The sequence below is a fragment of the Mytilus edulis genome, chromosome 13 (assembly GCF_963676685.1).
Source record: "Mytilus edulis chromosome 13, xbMytEdul2.2, whole genome shotgun sequence".
Taxonomy (NCBI): Eukaryota; Metazoa; Mollusca; class Bivalvia; order Mytilida; family Mytilidae; genus Mytilus; species Mytilus edulis.
Window position 1 is genome coordinate 52,180,159 of NC_092356.1, and position 17,118 is coordinate 52,197,276.

Below are 17,118 nucleotides of genomic sequence, written 5' to 3' on the forward strand. Positions count from 1 at the left end.
CACAAACGTACTGATGATTTTATGAGTTATTTCCCTTAACCTAGGTCTACCTCCTTAATATGTAAGCTTGAAATTGAAGCATGTTTTTTTCTTTTTTGCACTGGGTGACCTTTAACCTTGGGTACAAATTAAAGGTCACAAAATTAAAGAATATTGGTGAAGGTCCAAAGTCTCTACGAATTCCGGTTCTTGAAATATAATTTTTCAAAAAATGTATAATTTTTCAAAGGAAATTACTCCTTATCAGGGCAAATAACCTACTACTAGTAATTGTTTATGTTTATTACCATTGCCATCTGTTCCTGTACATGCTGTCATTTTCAATTCTACTTTATCTCAAATACTTTTCAAGAAAATTGCAAATAAAAGAAATTGCTTCAAGGGGATACAACTCTCAAAGGGGATGGCGAAATCCTACACAGCTTATTATTTTGGCCTACATATTGTCTTGTGTTGTTGGCAATGTTTAAGTCACTGGATGATTTAAAAAAAACTCAGTAACAAATACAAACATACAGAATGATGATTATCGATTTGAAATATTTTTTCAAAGAAATTTTGCTAGTTATAAGAAGATGTGGTATGAGTGCCTATGAAACAACTTTCTATCCAAGTCAAAACTTGTAAAAGAATATAAAAAAAAAGAAGATGTGGTATGATTGCCAATGAGACAACTGTCCACAAGAGACCAAAATGACACAGACATTTAAAACAACTATAGGTCACTGTACGGCTTTCAACAATGAGCAACACCCATACCGCATAGTCAGCTATAAATGGCCCCGATAGGACAATGTAAAACAATTCAAACGAGAAAACTAACGGCCTTATTTATATGGGGAAAAAAATGAACGAAAAATAAATATGTAACACATAAAAAAACGACAACCACTGTATTTAAGGCTCAATTTGTAAAATAAAACCATTACAGGTACGGTCTTCAACACGGAGCCTTGTCTCACACCGAACAGCTACTAAGCTATAAAGGTACACTCTTAAGAAGTGTATTAGCTTTGGGTTTTTATACTTATAAAACATTTAAAATGCATCTTTTTTAGAACATTAAACTAAAATAAATCAGGATATCCATTGACATGTTATTACCGACAAGTATGTGGTTTGATAAAAAAAAAAGCTGTTTCAGCGAATTTTAATTTTCAATACAAACTTCCTTCAAAGATTTTTTTTATGACAATACATATTTAGATTGTCAAACTATAAAAATGTAAGCGGGAAATCAACATGAGATATATGTTTCTCTGCCAAATAAAGCTCTTTAGGCCACCAATTTAATTTCTTGTTGTTCGGATTTTTGGACTCCAAAAATTGGGGCGAGCGATTTGAAAATTTTAAGTTTTCAAAGGTTTTGTATAAAAGAACTATACAAATCCTTGGTATTTCTATTTACTTTTCTACATCAGTAAAATGACCCCTTGTCTGAGGTTGTTCTCAACCTGATAATAACAAACAAAGGTCAAAGTACGACCTTTTACACAGGGCTTTGATACAGACCAAACAGCAAGCTATAAAGGACCCCAAAATTATTAGCGCACACAATTCGAACAGGAAAACCAACGATATAATTTATATATCCAAACGGGAAAATACCAATGAACAACATCAACAAACGATAACTGCTGAACGACAGGCCCCTGAATCAATCAGGACAGGTGCATTAACATGCAGCGGCTATGGATAGTTTTGTTTCTCCAGCATACAATATAATTGCAGTTGAAGGCAAATCCTTCAGAAGTTCTTTGTCCTTTATTCTAACAACGAACATTTTTTGATAGGGAATATAAGTAAGGGGGAAAGAAACCATTGTTTTGTTCTTTACAGGTATTTCCGCTGTTATAAATTTATATCGGAGCACTCCCACTTTTGATAAATAGGTTTCATGCTGAAACAAATATTCTCAGATATTTACACAGTGTGGTGGGGTGCTTTTATGTTTAAAATCATTATATACAGGTTAGACTGTGATTTTAAAAACAAATGTTGATATCTTTTTATAATATGTACCAAAAAAAAACGGTGTGGAAAATGGACATGATTACATTTCCGGATGCGGGAAGCGGGAATATAAAAAAAAATTCTGTTTTGAAAAAATAGGTGTGGGCGGGTCCGTCGAACAAGGAATCAAATTGGTGTGGCCTTAGTATTTTCTGATTTTGTCAGTCCTAGAGTAAAATGATAACATAAATTTTGTTATTTTTTCAATTCGTGATTATATTTCATTAGAAACTATAGCTAATAAGGATAACAGCATTCGATACAATACAATTTTAGATTTGGAATTTTATGCGATATTATATATATATATATGTCATATAAGTAAGAGGTTAAGCTAGCTTTCTCCGTAGGAAAATGCCTGTACCAAAGTCAGAAATGTGACAGTAGTTATCCATTCGTTTGAGCTTTTGATTTTGCCATTTGCTAAGGGCATTTCCGTTTAGAATTTTACTCGGAATATGGTATTTTTTTTCTTTTCATTTTTAAAATACATTTCAAGTTAATCTTTAGATCATCTTTTCGTCAAGTATATGATGCAAGATTTAAATCTAAATTTCTAGTTGAACAAACTTGTAACATATGCGTTTTTTAATCTTGTTTACTGTTGTTTGTTTTAAATAATATGTACAATATACACCGGTAAAAGCACTTCACTAACTCCGGAACTAATACTCCTGTGAAAAAGTATTGTTCAATTATAAATTATTATGAATGTGGTATCACTTAGTGGAACTATTAGGTGTGTTTTCTCCTCATTGATTTTTCATAGACATAGAAAACACATTCATTTGTTCAATACACGTGAAAACAGTACGTATATTCTTTGTCATTTTATTTTCTCTTGCTTTTAAGATCCTAATTAATTTTTGTTAAACTGTGTTTAAACTAAAACTATGATATAATAATGATAGTACAAGATTCAATAATTTGTTTTTTTATAAAAATTTATATTTCATCGGAATTATAATAGTTTTCAAACAGAAAATAAATCTTCTGAAAATATTTGATACTGATCAAACGAAGTTACCCCTTTTTTTAAAATTCAATGTGATCTATCCTGCAGTTAAGGTTTATGACCCCTTCTGTAGCCATTTTTTACGATTTTTTCAAACATCAATTGTATCAAAACTACAGATACAATAAATAATACAGATAAAATTGAGAATGGAAATGGGGAATGTGTCAAAGAGACAACAACCCGACCAAATAAAAAACAACAGCAGAGGGTCACCAACAGGTCTTCAATGTAGCGAGAAATTCCCGCTAAGGAATAATACCGGTGTATATTGTACATATTATTTAAAACAAACAATAAGATAGGCCATTTAGTACATATACCAAGGGGAAACTTGATGGAAAGCATAAGTAATTACTGTTTCATTGCATTTACTAGAAAAAGAGTATTTTGTGGCAAATAAACCAAGATTTTTTATAGAAAATCCACAGCCTTTGATACAGAGATTTTCGTTATAAAATTTGAAACATAGATTACTCACTTGCTTTTATATGATGTGCTAGTGTTCATTTTCTACAAAATGTTCTAACCAACCTGTAAATTCCAAAATACATCGTGCTGAGGCACTAAAGTCGAGTGCACCCTAAAAGGTGTACTTATTCGGTCCATATTTTTATTTGTTTAAACTAATAACTACTTTAATAAACTTGTTTTAAGGAAATCAATGCTAGCACTGCATGCACTAATCTTATATCTATCAGTCATCAAATTGCAAAATATGAGAGTACAAGGATAAAGGGTGTGGATTTTCTATAAAATTTCCGTATGTCTAACATTGAATCAACAGAAGGGTACATAATCCTACAAATACAAGTAAAGTGTCTTTATCGTGGCCCGTGTCATAGTTGATTTTCTTTAATAGCAGTAACAACGACGAAAAAATTGAGACCTAAACATTGGAGTAGTTATAATTACTTGCAGTCTTAACACTGTTGAAAATAAATATTTTGATATTTGAAGTTAGTGGTGTTTGTTTGTCTGCGATGTATGTTTACACAGTTTGGACTGCTGGATTCAGGAGCGGATCAAGTCATGCTTAAAAGGGTGTCCCAACCCAGAATAAAAGGGACGGGGTTCCAACCATATGGCCCCATTCAAATGCTTTGATGGTCCTAAGAAAGGGGGTTCCGACCACTGGACCCATCTTTCCCCTTGGATCCGTCACTGGAATCCCAGTCATTGTATAATTATCCTATTATGTCTGTTTGGCTTGCTCACTCAATTTTGTCAATATAACGAAATAACAAGAACTGTCATACTACTCGGAGGTTTAGCTAGCTACAAAACGCATCATGTTCTTAAGAAAATACATGTATACAAAGTCAGAAATCCGACAGTTGTTTTTCAATTGATTGTGTCACGTGATATGGACTTCCTTCTCCCTTTTATAATTTAACTTGTAAAGGTCTTTCCTCTACAAAGGAAAGACCTTATTGTTTTTCTTCCGTTTTTTCTTCCAACATTTTTTTGGCATGGCTTCCCCCCGTTTCTGTTAAAGTTATCAAGACCAAATATAAACCATAGATAGACCTCATCATGAAGTATTACCAGATGAGGCTGTGTAAGGTTTCACCATCCCCTTTAGAAGTTATCTCCCTTTTATTGATTTTTTTCAACATGACCCCCCCCCCTCGTTGTTTTTAAAGATATCAGGACCATATTTGGATAATAGTTAGATCTCATCATGATGTATTACCATATGAGGCTGCTAAGGATTTCATCATTCCCTATGAAAGTTATATCCCCTTGAAACAATTTCTTTCTTTTGCTTTTTTCTTAAAAAGTATTAGATATAGAATCGATTTGAAAACGCCAACATGTACAGGAACAGAGGGCAAAGTTAATGATCATATACAATCATTTTGATATCAACCCTTATAAGGAGTTATTGCCCTTGAAAAATTGTACACAAATTTTCAAAAATTGTATTTCGAGAACCGGAAGTTGTAAAGACTTGAGACCTTCACCAGTAATCTCAAGTTCAAGTGACCTTCAATTTGCACCAAAGGTCAAAGGTCAGCGAGTGCAAAAAACAACTACGCTGCAATTTCAAGCTTACATATTAGAAAAACGATAAGATTTTGCTGAATACATACAGCGTGTAAATTGTTCCTCTCGACGAGCTCTACATTTTATACAAATAACCTCAAAAATGTCCAACCGTCTGTTTAAAAGTTACAACGGGATGATTCTTAAAAGTATAGTATTGTGTGTATATCTTTTTAAAGGTAACAGATATCAACCTACTATAAACTGCAAAGATGATCAGTAATTCAAGACCTTCAATTTGAGGTCAATGTCAGGTCATGATGAAATTTCACCTTGACCTTCACATTATACCATGACATTGATATGTGATAGTTGAAAGGTTAAGTGGTCCTGAGTTGAATGGTGCTAGTTCCATGTCTCTACGACTTCCGGTTCTTAAGTTTGGTATGCATCATATATTTGATGATTAATTGTGGCCTTGGTGAACTTGAAATTGTCCCAATTCTTTTTCTATACCGCTGTCCTTCAACTGTAGATCATTTATCATTTAACAGATTTGAAATATCTATTGTTTTGCGAGCGGAGGCATGTATTTCTGAATCAACAAGAGCTTACCACTTGAAAAGTTTAAAAAATTGAAGAGGTTAACATAGTTATATGTTTGACCAAATACCAAAAACATTCCATTTAAAAAAAACACCAAAAAATCAATTTGAAATTTTAAAGTTTTGCATTGACTTTGTAAGTTTCATAAGTTCTATTTATATAGTTGATATTGCATCATTATTTGCACTTTGTCAAATGGGGTCATCTGATATATCAAATTGAAGGTCTTAATAAACTCTACTTAAAAATGAAAATTTTAAACCCCATTTTCATCCCAGGGGGAAGGGTGGGGTCATTTAGTGCAAACATTCAAATTTCTCAAATGGTAAGGTTGTCGCATATCAAATGAAAGAACATAAAGCGTACATTTCAAATTTCATATTGACGTCTCCCAAGAATGGGTTGGATTGGGTCATTGAGTGCAAAAAATAAATTTCTTTTAAGATAGGGTTGTTGTATATCAAATGAAAGGTCATGATGTGTACATTTGAAATATCAAATTCCCGACTTCAAAAAATTAGTTGGATAGGGTAATTAAGTGCAAAAAACAAACTTTCTAGAACATGGCGTTGTCGCATATCAAATGAAAGCTCATCTACTCTATGTTACATATATCATAATTCTGATCTCAAAAATATAGGCGGATGAGGTCATTAAGTGGTAAAAGCGAAAAGTTTAAGAAGGTATGCTTGTCGTATATCAAACGAAAGGTCGTACAAAGTACATTACGAAAACATCACTTTTACAGGAAAGACCTTTCAATTGTTTTACAAACAATTGAGATACTAGTTCTGTATTTGTTTTTCGATAGCAAAGAGCTGTGACATCAATGCTTCGGTGTACTCAATTTTCTTTCAGTAGCTCGCACAAATAAATTTCAACCCCTCCCACCCCCTTACTGATAACCAGAGACCAATAGTTTTGATAAATTATGACAATTGTTGATACATACATGTAGGTCACCCTTCTACGCATGAAAGGTATGATCGATCTTCTTATAAAAGGTATACGAAAATAACCAGTTCATGTCATGAATGGAAAATAATTTAATACATAGGAAATGAAATGCACTACACTTTCACACAGACTATCTAAATTCATAAAGGACGTTCATTTACATATACGATGAACGAAAATTCTTTTCTTTTTTAAATCTTTTAAAGTAAGAGCATTACATTATAACGATCTTACTGAGGCTATTGAAGTACACTTACATTTTTGTGTTTATTGTACCATGTTAAAGCCTTTAGGTTTATATATATAAACGATGTTAATCCATTTCCTATGAGATATTCAATTAGAATAGCAAGATAACATGTATTTTCATAAGAACTCGTCAAAACATGCTAAAATTGTGGAATAGTTTAGTAATTAAGTGATGATCTTATCTTTAAGGATAATCGCCTTTCATTTTTTTTAACGTTTTATCATATTTTATTTAAAACCATTCAAGCCTCAGGCTCGTAAAACAACATTGTTTATAACCAGTGGTTTAAAAGACTACCTGGACAATACCTTTCTTATTCTTGAGCAAACTTTGTGACGAGAAACTTTGTGTAATACACTATAACGATAGACACTATTACATATGTTATTGATAGAACTACAAAGATTATTTTTACTTTTCAGTACTGTAACTCATTGACGGCGAAATTCGGATATTTAATCGTTTACTTTGTGTATTGCAGACATGGAGGATCACAAGGCTGTTGTAAACAAACAGGTTAGTCTGGAATTATTAACTATTTATTTATGCAAACATAATTTATTATCAGTATGAGACTGTGTTAGGTATTTGGTTGCTTTTTAAAATTAAATAGATTTGATTTTGGACAGATTAAATTTTTGTGAACGTGATTATTTAAAATACAAGGTCAATTACACTATTTTTTTGGAGGTTTTATCCGATAATGCTTATTCGTAATTATTTGCGAAGGTTTTAATATAAAATAAGGATTTGTAAGAAGGGGGCTACTGACTGACCTAAACGGAGGGGTTGGAGTGGGCCGGGGCACTCCAGTCATGTTTTAGTGATTCCATATATGTCATATATAATCAAATAAATTTTACAACAAAAAGGGGGGGGGGGGAGCCACCAGGGCCCCACTGAATCCGCCTATGGTATAATGCTTCCTTAAACTTTGTTATTTTTGAAATTCGTTCAATAATTCATAATATAAATTTATGAAAATATTTTCAACTTTGTAATGATTTACAATCAAACTTGAGAAAAAAAAGTTCAGAATAATTATTTTTAGACATAAAATATTAAATAGGACGGAAAACGTAAAAACGTTTCACGGAAGGAGACAGTTTGTTCAATGAAAGTAACAACAATAACAACATCGGATACAATACAGGGGGCGAATCCAGGATTTTATTTTTTATAGAGGGCATATTTCTAGAAAATGAGAAATATATGGATGATTTTATATGGCAAAAAAATGAGGGGGGGGGGGGGAGGATGTCTACTCCTCACACTCCCCATGAATAGGCCTCTATTATATGAACATTTCGACAATGAACGTCTTCTCGGTGATGCCCAAAGCCAAATTTATTTGAAAACCAAAGCCTAATTCAAACGCTGAAAATCTAGTGCAATCGGAAGGAGTAGGATCAAATTGGCGGATTATTTTAGACCATGCGGCAATGAAAGTCAAGTTATTTCTAATTTGGGGGTACAAAAAATGTCATAATCCACACGTTTGCCACAGTCCTTAAGATTTAAAAATGCAAGTTATACCTCTTTTATTATGCACTTTAAATTTACAGATGTTTCTCTTTGACACATTACCCTATTCCCTGTTCTATTGTCTTGAAATGTCTGAATTCGGTTACTGACGAAATTTATAACTAGTCTTGATAAGTTCGGGTAACTGTCCGACGCCATTTATGCAACTCAAAGCATTTTGTGAAACTTTATTTAAAAACCTTGTTTAAAAGCATAAAACCATCTAAGCTTATGTGTTTATATGTAAGGCATCAAACAGGTATTTTACTGATATTGCTCTCAATTACTTCTTTTCACTAACATATGTTTGAACTTGGATTTACTTCAATATCTTCAAACAATTAGTTTGCATTGATAAAGTAGAAATTTACTTTTAGCCACGTTGATCATCTTTAAAGACAATACATCTTCAATAATTATCTCGAAAAATATAATTTACATATTTTGCATACGAGGCAGAAAAAAACCGATATGCTGTTCTTCTTGTTTTGTACCGAGTGCTAACTATAATAGATATCCAAGACATCTTTCTCGTCCTGAATATTCATGAACTATTTGCCACTTGACGATAGGTAAAGTAAACAACAATCAATCAAGACAATGTTACATATATTTTAAATCACACAGTTTGAAAATAGATACCAATTATTAGGACAAATCTTGAGAAAATGTGTAGTTTTATTACATCTGCATTATATCTTACTGCATAACCTCGCCAGGTAAAACTTCCTTCTCGTGTTAATCATCAGTTTGAACAGCTGATCGAAGCAAAAATGTAGACTACTGGTGCAACCTGGTTACCTTAATTAATTCGACACACTTTGTTTGTATTCTTTATCTGTTGCGCTAAGTTCACTCGAGATTCTTCAAGAAACGAAATTTTTTCAGGTCATAACATTTTGGATACTTATTCAGCATTTCAATTTATGTTTAAACTAAAAATTTATGAAACACTAAGGAAACATTAATAGTTAACCTGTGATCTGAAGAATTCTTATGATTAAATTTTGCGTAACGTAACGTTAATACTAAAAAGATGTTATATCCGTCATTTTGTTAACTTTTGTGTTGTAAGGATTCCGTTGGAATTTTATGAATTCAGATCTTCAACAAAACAATACAAAGTGGGAAGATCCCCTTAAAAATAATTTAAAGAAAATATAATGTATCTAACTATTCAATTGATTAATTGGTTTCTTGTACATGTAAGAAAATGTTCGAAGTTTTGGTTCAACCGAAAACCTATAATTAGCGCTTGTGGTCTAAATTCTAAATTACAAAATGAAAGAAAGAAAAAACACTGTAAAATTATGTACACCAACTTAGCAACATTCCCGCCATGTAGTAAACCTATTTGATTTAATCTATAAAACAATTTATAAGGAGGAGCAGCCTAGATTCTTACAGTGGCAGTCATTTTGAATTTTAGATCGGTAAAGAATGCCATGTCGAGTAATTAAACGCATATCAATCGGGATCCATAGTTGGTCCTGGCAGCAATGTTGAATTGCCTTTCGAAATATAACACTGAGAGAACATTCCGTCATGTTCAGTTTGGCTTCAGGTTGTTTCTCAGAAGCTGGACGTTTCCCGTATTGTGTGATACTAACTTGTACATTTTTTTTGAAATAGATGATTAGATACCTTTCTCGTTAAGGAAATATTTTAAGCCAACTTCCTCAATATATATAATTCTTACACGATAACAAAAATATTTGATAAAAAACAATAATACAATGATGGATGTCAAGTACTGTAATCTAATACAAATCGCTAAGAGTATAGTAACATGTACTAATGTTTTCGTTTGATTTCAGTTAGTGACACGCCAGACAATGTCAGAGGAGAATCTGAACCTTCTTCCGTACACACAATCAAACCCCCAAAGGTCAAGGACACTCGGATTATTAGAAACAATGTACCACACGTATACCTGCCGAGAAGTTGATGTGTGTCCGGTATACTTTAAAATGTCGACAAAACATCCCGTAACGCGTCATAATGTTAAGGAGGCACTGTTTAATCTTGTGGACGAATTTGCAGCTTTGCGGTTAACAATTGTCGAAACTGACCGTCATTCATACAAATTTGTTGAAAGAAAACACATGCCTGTTTCCATCCATGAAAAATACACAAACACTAACGAAACAATACTGAATCAAGAACGACTTCATAAATTCGATTTTAATCGAGGTCCTCTTTGGAAATTTACATGGTTGAAGAATCCAACTAAGCAGAGTGAAGATGCATTGCAATATCCCTTCCATTTCTTCTTCATTTTTCATCATGCAATATCAGATTTCCATCAAATTCATACAATCGTTCAGAGTTTGACCAGAAACATTCTTCGCTCACAGAGAGTACTGCCAACTGCTCCGTTATACAAGCGTCATCTATGTCCGTCGATCGAACATGTTATACCGTTAGATTTTGTTAGGAAAGTATCTCAGACAAACGATAGTACAAAATGGCCAACATGTGCAATAGACACATATAATGCAGCATTTAATTCCGAAATAGCCGAACTACAGAAAAGAAAAGTCTCGACAGATGTATGCCCCGTACAACTGAACGAAACAGAATCGAGATCATTGTTTAGACAATGTAAACACTATAATGTTAAAATAACGTCTGCGATTGTTGCAGCCATGACTGTTTCGTTTACACAGCTTATTCAAACAGCACTCCCACCAAGTACCAGCAAATTTATTGTCCCCGTAGAAATAATGGTTGACTTAACAAGATACATTATGGATGACAGAATTAAACAGTCGTTTGGAAGCGTCGGGGCAATACACCTCCCATTTCTAGTCGAGATGAATCTTTTAGACCTAAAATCAAAGGCAAATCTTTGGTCCATAGCTCAACAATGCCAGAAACGACTTGGTGAGAGTCTAGCTACTGGGGAACCAATGAAAGTCTTACTTCGAGACGTTCCATCAGAAATACACAATCAACCGGAAATAGGAAAGTCTCCATTTGTGTTGTCTATTTCAAACATGGGAAGTCTTGATGATATTATTCCGCAAGGGTGCAAACATGAAATTCAGCTAGAGGACTTCATTCCATGGACAAATGTCACAGTGGATGACATGCCAGTGTTCTGTACAGGGTTTATTACGTTGAATGGCTCAATAAAAATGGTGGCAGGCTATTGTAATAGTTACACTTCAAAGCAGACGACAGATTTATTCACAAGTTCATTAAGGCAGCTTTTAATAAGTTGCAGTAAGCTCTAACGGTGTTTTTGTATACTGACAGTCCCTTATGTTCAAAATTGTTTACAAATAAATAAATTAACTTAGGAAATCACAAGAAATAAAATATTATCCTACTAGGATATAGATACAAGTTGTAATAATTTAATTTTGGATGTAACGCGAGTTCTGATTGGCTGACGTTATTACATAAAAAATGTGGTGCACGCTGTTAAATAACCCGCTACGCGCGTTATTCAGTGTGCACCATATTTTTATGTTATTTCTTCGTAGACAGAAAAAATATTACAGTCATTCCTTAGATATAATTGCTAATGAGTTAACTCTATACAAAAACCCAAAATGACTCAGAAATTAACAACTAGTAGTAACTACTAGTATAATATCTACGCACGTAAACGGCCCTCAACAATGATGCTTATCCTTTTAACATGTGGGGCATTCATAGAGGTTACAATTCTACGAGACGTCTTGCAATTCTGGCGGATAAAGAAATTGTCCTGTTTATGATCTTGCGCTTTAAAATTAATAGACGTACTCTGTTTCGGTATAGTCCAAAATATGGGATAGTACAAAATATGGTATATACATTGCGGATGAATTATTCGCTTGCGAGTTCGATTTAACCCATCAGCGTGTGATAAGTTTAATATATCTTCAACTATGAAAATGTAAAGAATGTCAACATTGAAAGCGAAATAGAGATGAATCATTTGCTTGACCGACTCGATCTACAAAAACTCATTATTATACAGGTAAAACGATACACATACCTTTTTAACCTACAATATTGAAATCCTACAAACTAATTCCAAGTCGCTATCTATTTATATTATTTTTCTGTCAGTTTATATGACCGTCGGCAGTCTTCAGAGGTCATCGCGATGGTAACTTATATGAAGTCAACAAAAATACACACACAATGTTGATATATATTATGGAGTGCATGCATCCGTGTCAAATAACCAATTAAAAATCTCTATTTATACAACCAAATTTTGCATTTTTCACAGCTTGCTTAATGTTTTACCTAAGATTAACTCCATGGAAACCAGATATATCCCGAATCATACATGTGCATGCATAACCTTTCACATTGCCAATTTCAAGCCTATGTTTAAAGTTTTGTAACGAATAATTACTGTTCGGAATTAAAAACTAAAAAAAAATAAAACAACCCTGGTTTTCATGTAAATCTATTAAATTAGTATACTAAGGAGCTCATAATTCATGAATTATTTTTGCATACTCATAGACAAGTAAATTTAAAACTCAAACTAGTCTTATATTTTTCTTTCAACAAAAGTTTCATTTCTGCAAATTAGTATTAGATAACAATGACATCTAAAGCATTTCTGTCAGTGTTGGGCTACTTTTAAATAGTTCTAAATCTTTTATACTTTTCATAATTTGCATAATAGTATACGTTTTAGTGAGTTATAAATCTAATATTAGAATTTGAATCAAAACGGAAAATATGAATTTGACAGCTTATTCCACCCTTAATAAAAGAAACATACAAATTTGTCAAATGTAATGCAAACTAAGATTTTTTGTTTTCCATAATGTTTGCTGAATAAGTTGAAAAGTTTTAAATCTCTTGTAACAAACAATTCATATGATCTTAAAAAAAACCTGAATTAAACCTGAAAAATTGATAAATGCATAGTTTGTGTCTGCCAAAACCTCTGCTTTAAAGAATGAAGACTTTTAGGGGTATTGATGCACATAACTTAAATATCCTATTCAAGCGTCACTGATGAGTCTTTTGTGGACGAAACGCACTTCTAGTGCAAATTCAAAATTTCAATTTTGGTATCTACGACGAGTCTATTTTCGTATAGCATTGTAAGCATATCAGAATTGCCAGGATGGAAGAGTTATTGATAGGGGTGAACTGAGATAGAATAATACTCCATGATTGGCATAACATAATAGATGATTGATGAATTACTCTATTCTAAGTTCTATGCATGATCTTACCTACTAGCAATTCATAAACTGTCGCTAATGTACACTCAGTAGACCATAAATGCATCGAAGATGAAAGTATGAAATTGAAACGAGTTTTTCCAAGACAAACGGTAGACACGACTACATAGAAACAATAAACTCAGCATAAATACAAGGTCAGACGATTGTTGTTTCGTCTACAAAAAGACTAATCAGAGACGCTCGTATCAAAACAATTATAAATGCCAAACAAGTACGAAATTTAGAGCACTCAAGGCCCAATCATGTCGCTAGCTTTCGTCAAATACAACTACTAATATTTTAATCTATTCCTGGGTCAGAAGATTGATAATATTTCCCTCAAAAAAATTTCAACAAAGATATTGTGATAAAAAAATGATAAAACAAATTACAACAACCCCTCTATCAAAGAAAGCCTAATGAGGAAACCTAGGTCCCTCTCCACTCCAAAAAATGTTAAGTCTAGTAATATATATATGAGGTGGCTTCGTTCTGCCCGTCATTTTGTTATTGTGCTATGGTTAATTTTTGTATTCTTGTCTTTTGTTTGTGTTTATGTGCTTCATCTGTAACATTTTTTTGTTTTCTTTGTTAATTATTTTTTGTTTTTATAGTGATTAAGATTATCACACAATTTTGACTGCTGTACCCCTATTTTGTGACATTTTATCTATTACTAGTATGTCTGTTTGTTTTGTTTACCCATCGTTGTTAATATAATGGCATTTTATGCGACTATCATACAAGTGAGAGGTTTAGCTAACTATAAAACCTTGTTTAATCCACCATTTTTCTACATAAGAAAATGCATCTACCAAATGAGGAATAGTACAGTTGTTTTCCATTCGTTTGATGTGTTTGAGCTTTTGATTTTTGCTATTTGCTTAAGAACTTTCCGTTTAGAGTTTTCCTCGGAGTTCGGTATTTTCTTATTTTACTTTTTTCTATATGAAGGAACCACCTAAATTGGAAAGTTCAAAATGATAAAATTGAAATAGTCTCTTCTTATGACAAGTGTAGTTCTAAGTCGACTTGCATCGTCAATTTCTAGATGTTAGTCTATATATGGAGTATATATTACTGAATCTGTGGTATCCTTTTTCAAGTTCTATTTATAAGATATAAAACGTTAAAAATGTAACTTTTTTACAACATAAGACTCAAACAAAATGAGGATATCCTTTGACACGTTATAAACGACAAGTATGTGGTCAATATAAATTGCTGTTTCAGCTATTTCAATTTGATGCATTCTTTGCGCAAATTTTTTACAAAATACAGTTTTGGTACGTAAATTGACTTTTGTAACAAATAAATGACTTTTGTTAAATTTTCACTTATGTATAAAAAAAACTCAATTTTGTCTACTAAAAAAAAACCTTAAAAATCTCAATTGAGAACGCAAATAAGTTCACAGGATCTAAACTAAGCTAATTCGCATACAAAATTGACTGTTGTCACCCAATTCTCAAATATGGTAACAAAAGTAGTCTGTGATATAAAATTGAAATTCTAGTACAAATAAACTCATCATAGATACCAGGACTAGATTTTGTATATATACGCCAGACGCGCGTTTCGTCTACAAAAGACTCATCAGTGACGCTCGAATCCAAAAAACGTAAAAAGGCCAAATAGAGTACGAAGTTGAAGGGCATTGAGGACCAAAATTACTTAAAGTTTTGCCAAATACAGCTCAGGTAATCTATGCCTGACAAAACCACTAGAGTCCCGTTTGACGCCACGCAGTACCAAGTCAGGAATATGACAATCCTTATCCATCGTTTGATGTGATTGAGCTTTTAATTTGCCATTTTATTAGGGACTTTCCGTTTTGAATACGTTTGTTATTTTACTTTTTTCTCATCAAAATTTTATAGAGAATTTTCTCATTTTTGAAATCCCAATATCAAATTATACCATTTTTGTTAATTCAAACAATTCGTGATAAGATTTCACAAGAATAAAGAATGGAAACGGGAAATATGTCAAAGAGATAAAAACTCGACCATAGAGCAGAAAACGGTCTAAAGCATCCAACGGGTCTTTAACGAAAAATGTTGTGCCCTCAGGCGGGTTTTAACAGGATCCTTAACAATAATAACATATAACAGGTACAGCGAAATGAATGCCACACAAAATTATACACTTCCAACTTAGGCTAGAGGTTCCTAACCCGGGACAGGAGCAGAAATGCGACGGGTTTAAATATGCGAAGAGACTATTGAGATAAATAGTTTGATAGATACATGAATATATTTCAAGTTAATCTGCAAACCATATTCATCATCTGGTATATTGTTGAAAGATTAAATTTTTTGTTCAACTTGAAAAAACCTAAGGTACAAGTTATCGGTCTATCTTTAATAAATCTTCAAGTAGATTTTACCTTCTTTTTAATATTCCTTTATGAATTAAAACGGCACCTACGATTGCTTATGCTCAGGTGTTTCAGTCATGCATACTGTGTTCTTTCATAATATGTAACCTATACACAGGTAGAAACACTTCACTAACTCCGGAACTGATTATCCTGTAATCATTGTTGTTAAATTATCAACGATATTGGATATTTATTCACTCAATTGTACTATGAGGCTTGTTTTCTTCCCTTTAATATTTCATTTACGAAGAAAACACACTCACTCGTTCAGGACACGTGGAAACAGTATGAATATTTTTGTTATTGTTTTCTTGCTTGTAAAATCCTATATGCATTGACGTAAATTTCATTGAAACTTACTGTCGTCATGACTGATTCTTCAAATGAAGGTATATAATGCTGTATAACACACCTCGAGGTTTCATTATCGCCCTAATATGAGACCTCCATACGGTTGGTCTTTTATTTGACCAATCCTGTCACCTATCGATGTGTTATACAATTCAATAGATGATTGTGCCAAATAAACTCATCAAAGATACCAGAGTTGTAATTTTGTAATCGCGCCAGACGCGCGTTTCGTCAACAAAAGACTCGTCAGTGACGGTCGTATCAAATACAGTTGAAAAGGTTAAATAAAGAATGAAGTTGAAGATCATTGAGGACTAACAGTTCCTAAAATGTTTGCCAAATACAGCTAAGGTAATCTATTACTGAGATAGAAAAGCCTTAGTATTTTCAAAATTCCAAGTTTGGTAAACAGTTAATTTATAATTATGACCATGTCAATAATAAATCATGTCAACACATAAGTGCTGACTACTGGTCTGATGATACCCTCGGGAAATTGAAACTTCACCAGCAGTGACATAGACCCAGTGGTTGTAAATAGATTCATCATAGATACCAGAACTAGTATCAGAAAACAAATTGCCAGGCAATGGTTAAAAGCGAGAAAAAGTCGTAGATACTCTTTCGGAAAGCACCAAGGCTATGAGGTACGAATCAGAATTGAAAACTTGAGGGATTTATGAATACCCATGCTGCATCAATCTTTATAAACCAACAATGAGACAAAAACACACGTTCTACTTCCAGGATAAATTTGTTGTTTTCATAATCATACGTCTGTTTGATGTGCTATGTTGGAATTTCAACCATAGATAAAAACAAAACTCACTGGTTCCTC

General features: G+C 32.9%; 1 protein-coding gene across 3 annotated transcripts; it reads left to right on the forward strand.

Annotated features, from left to right (window-relative positions):
* The first annotated feature begins 1,258 nt into the window (after window positions 1-1,258).
* On the forward strand, window positions 1,259-11,700 carry LOC139502094 (uncharacterized). Of its 3 annotated transcripts, none has more exons than XM_071291450.1 (3): window positions 1,259-2,823; window positions 7,312-7,346; window positions 10,172-11,700. In XM_071291450.1, the coding sequence occupies exons 1-3, from the start codon at window positions 2,721-2,723 to the stop codon at window positions 11,591-11,593; spliced, it is 1,560 nt and encodes a 519-aa protein (XP_071147551.1). In that variant the 5' UTR covers window positions 1,259-2,720; the 3' UTR covers window positions 11,594-11,700. The 3 variants fall into 3 exon arrangements, with proteins under 3 accessions (XP_071147551.1, XP_071147553.1, XP_071147552.1); XM_071291452.1 differs by having other exon boundaries at window positions 2,666-2,823; window positions 7,253-7,346; XM_071291451.1 differs by having other exon boundaries at window positions 2,718-2,823; window positions 5,572-7,346.
* The last annotated feature ends 5,418 nt before the right edge of the window (window positions 11,701-17,118 follow it).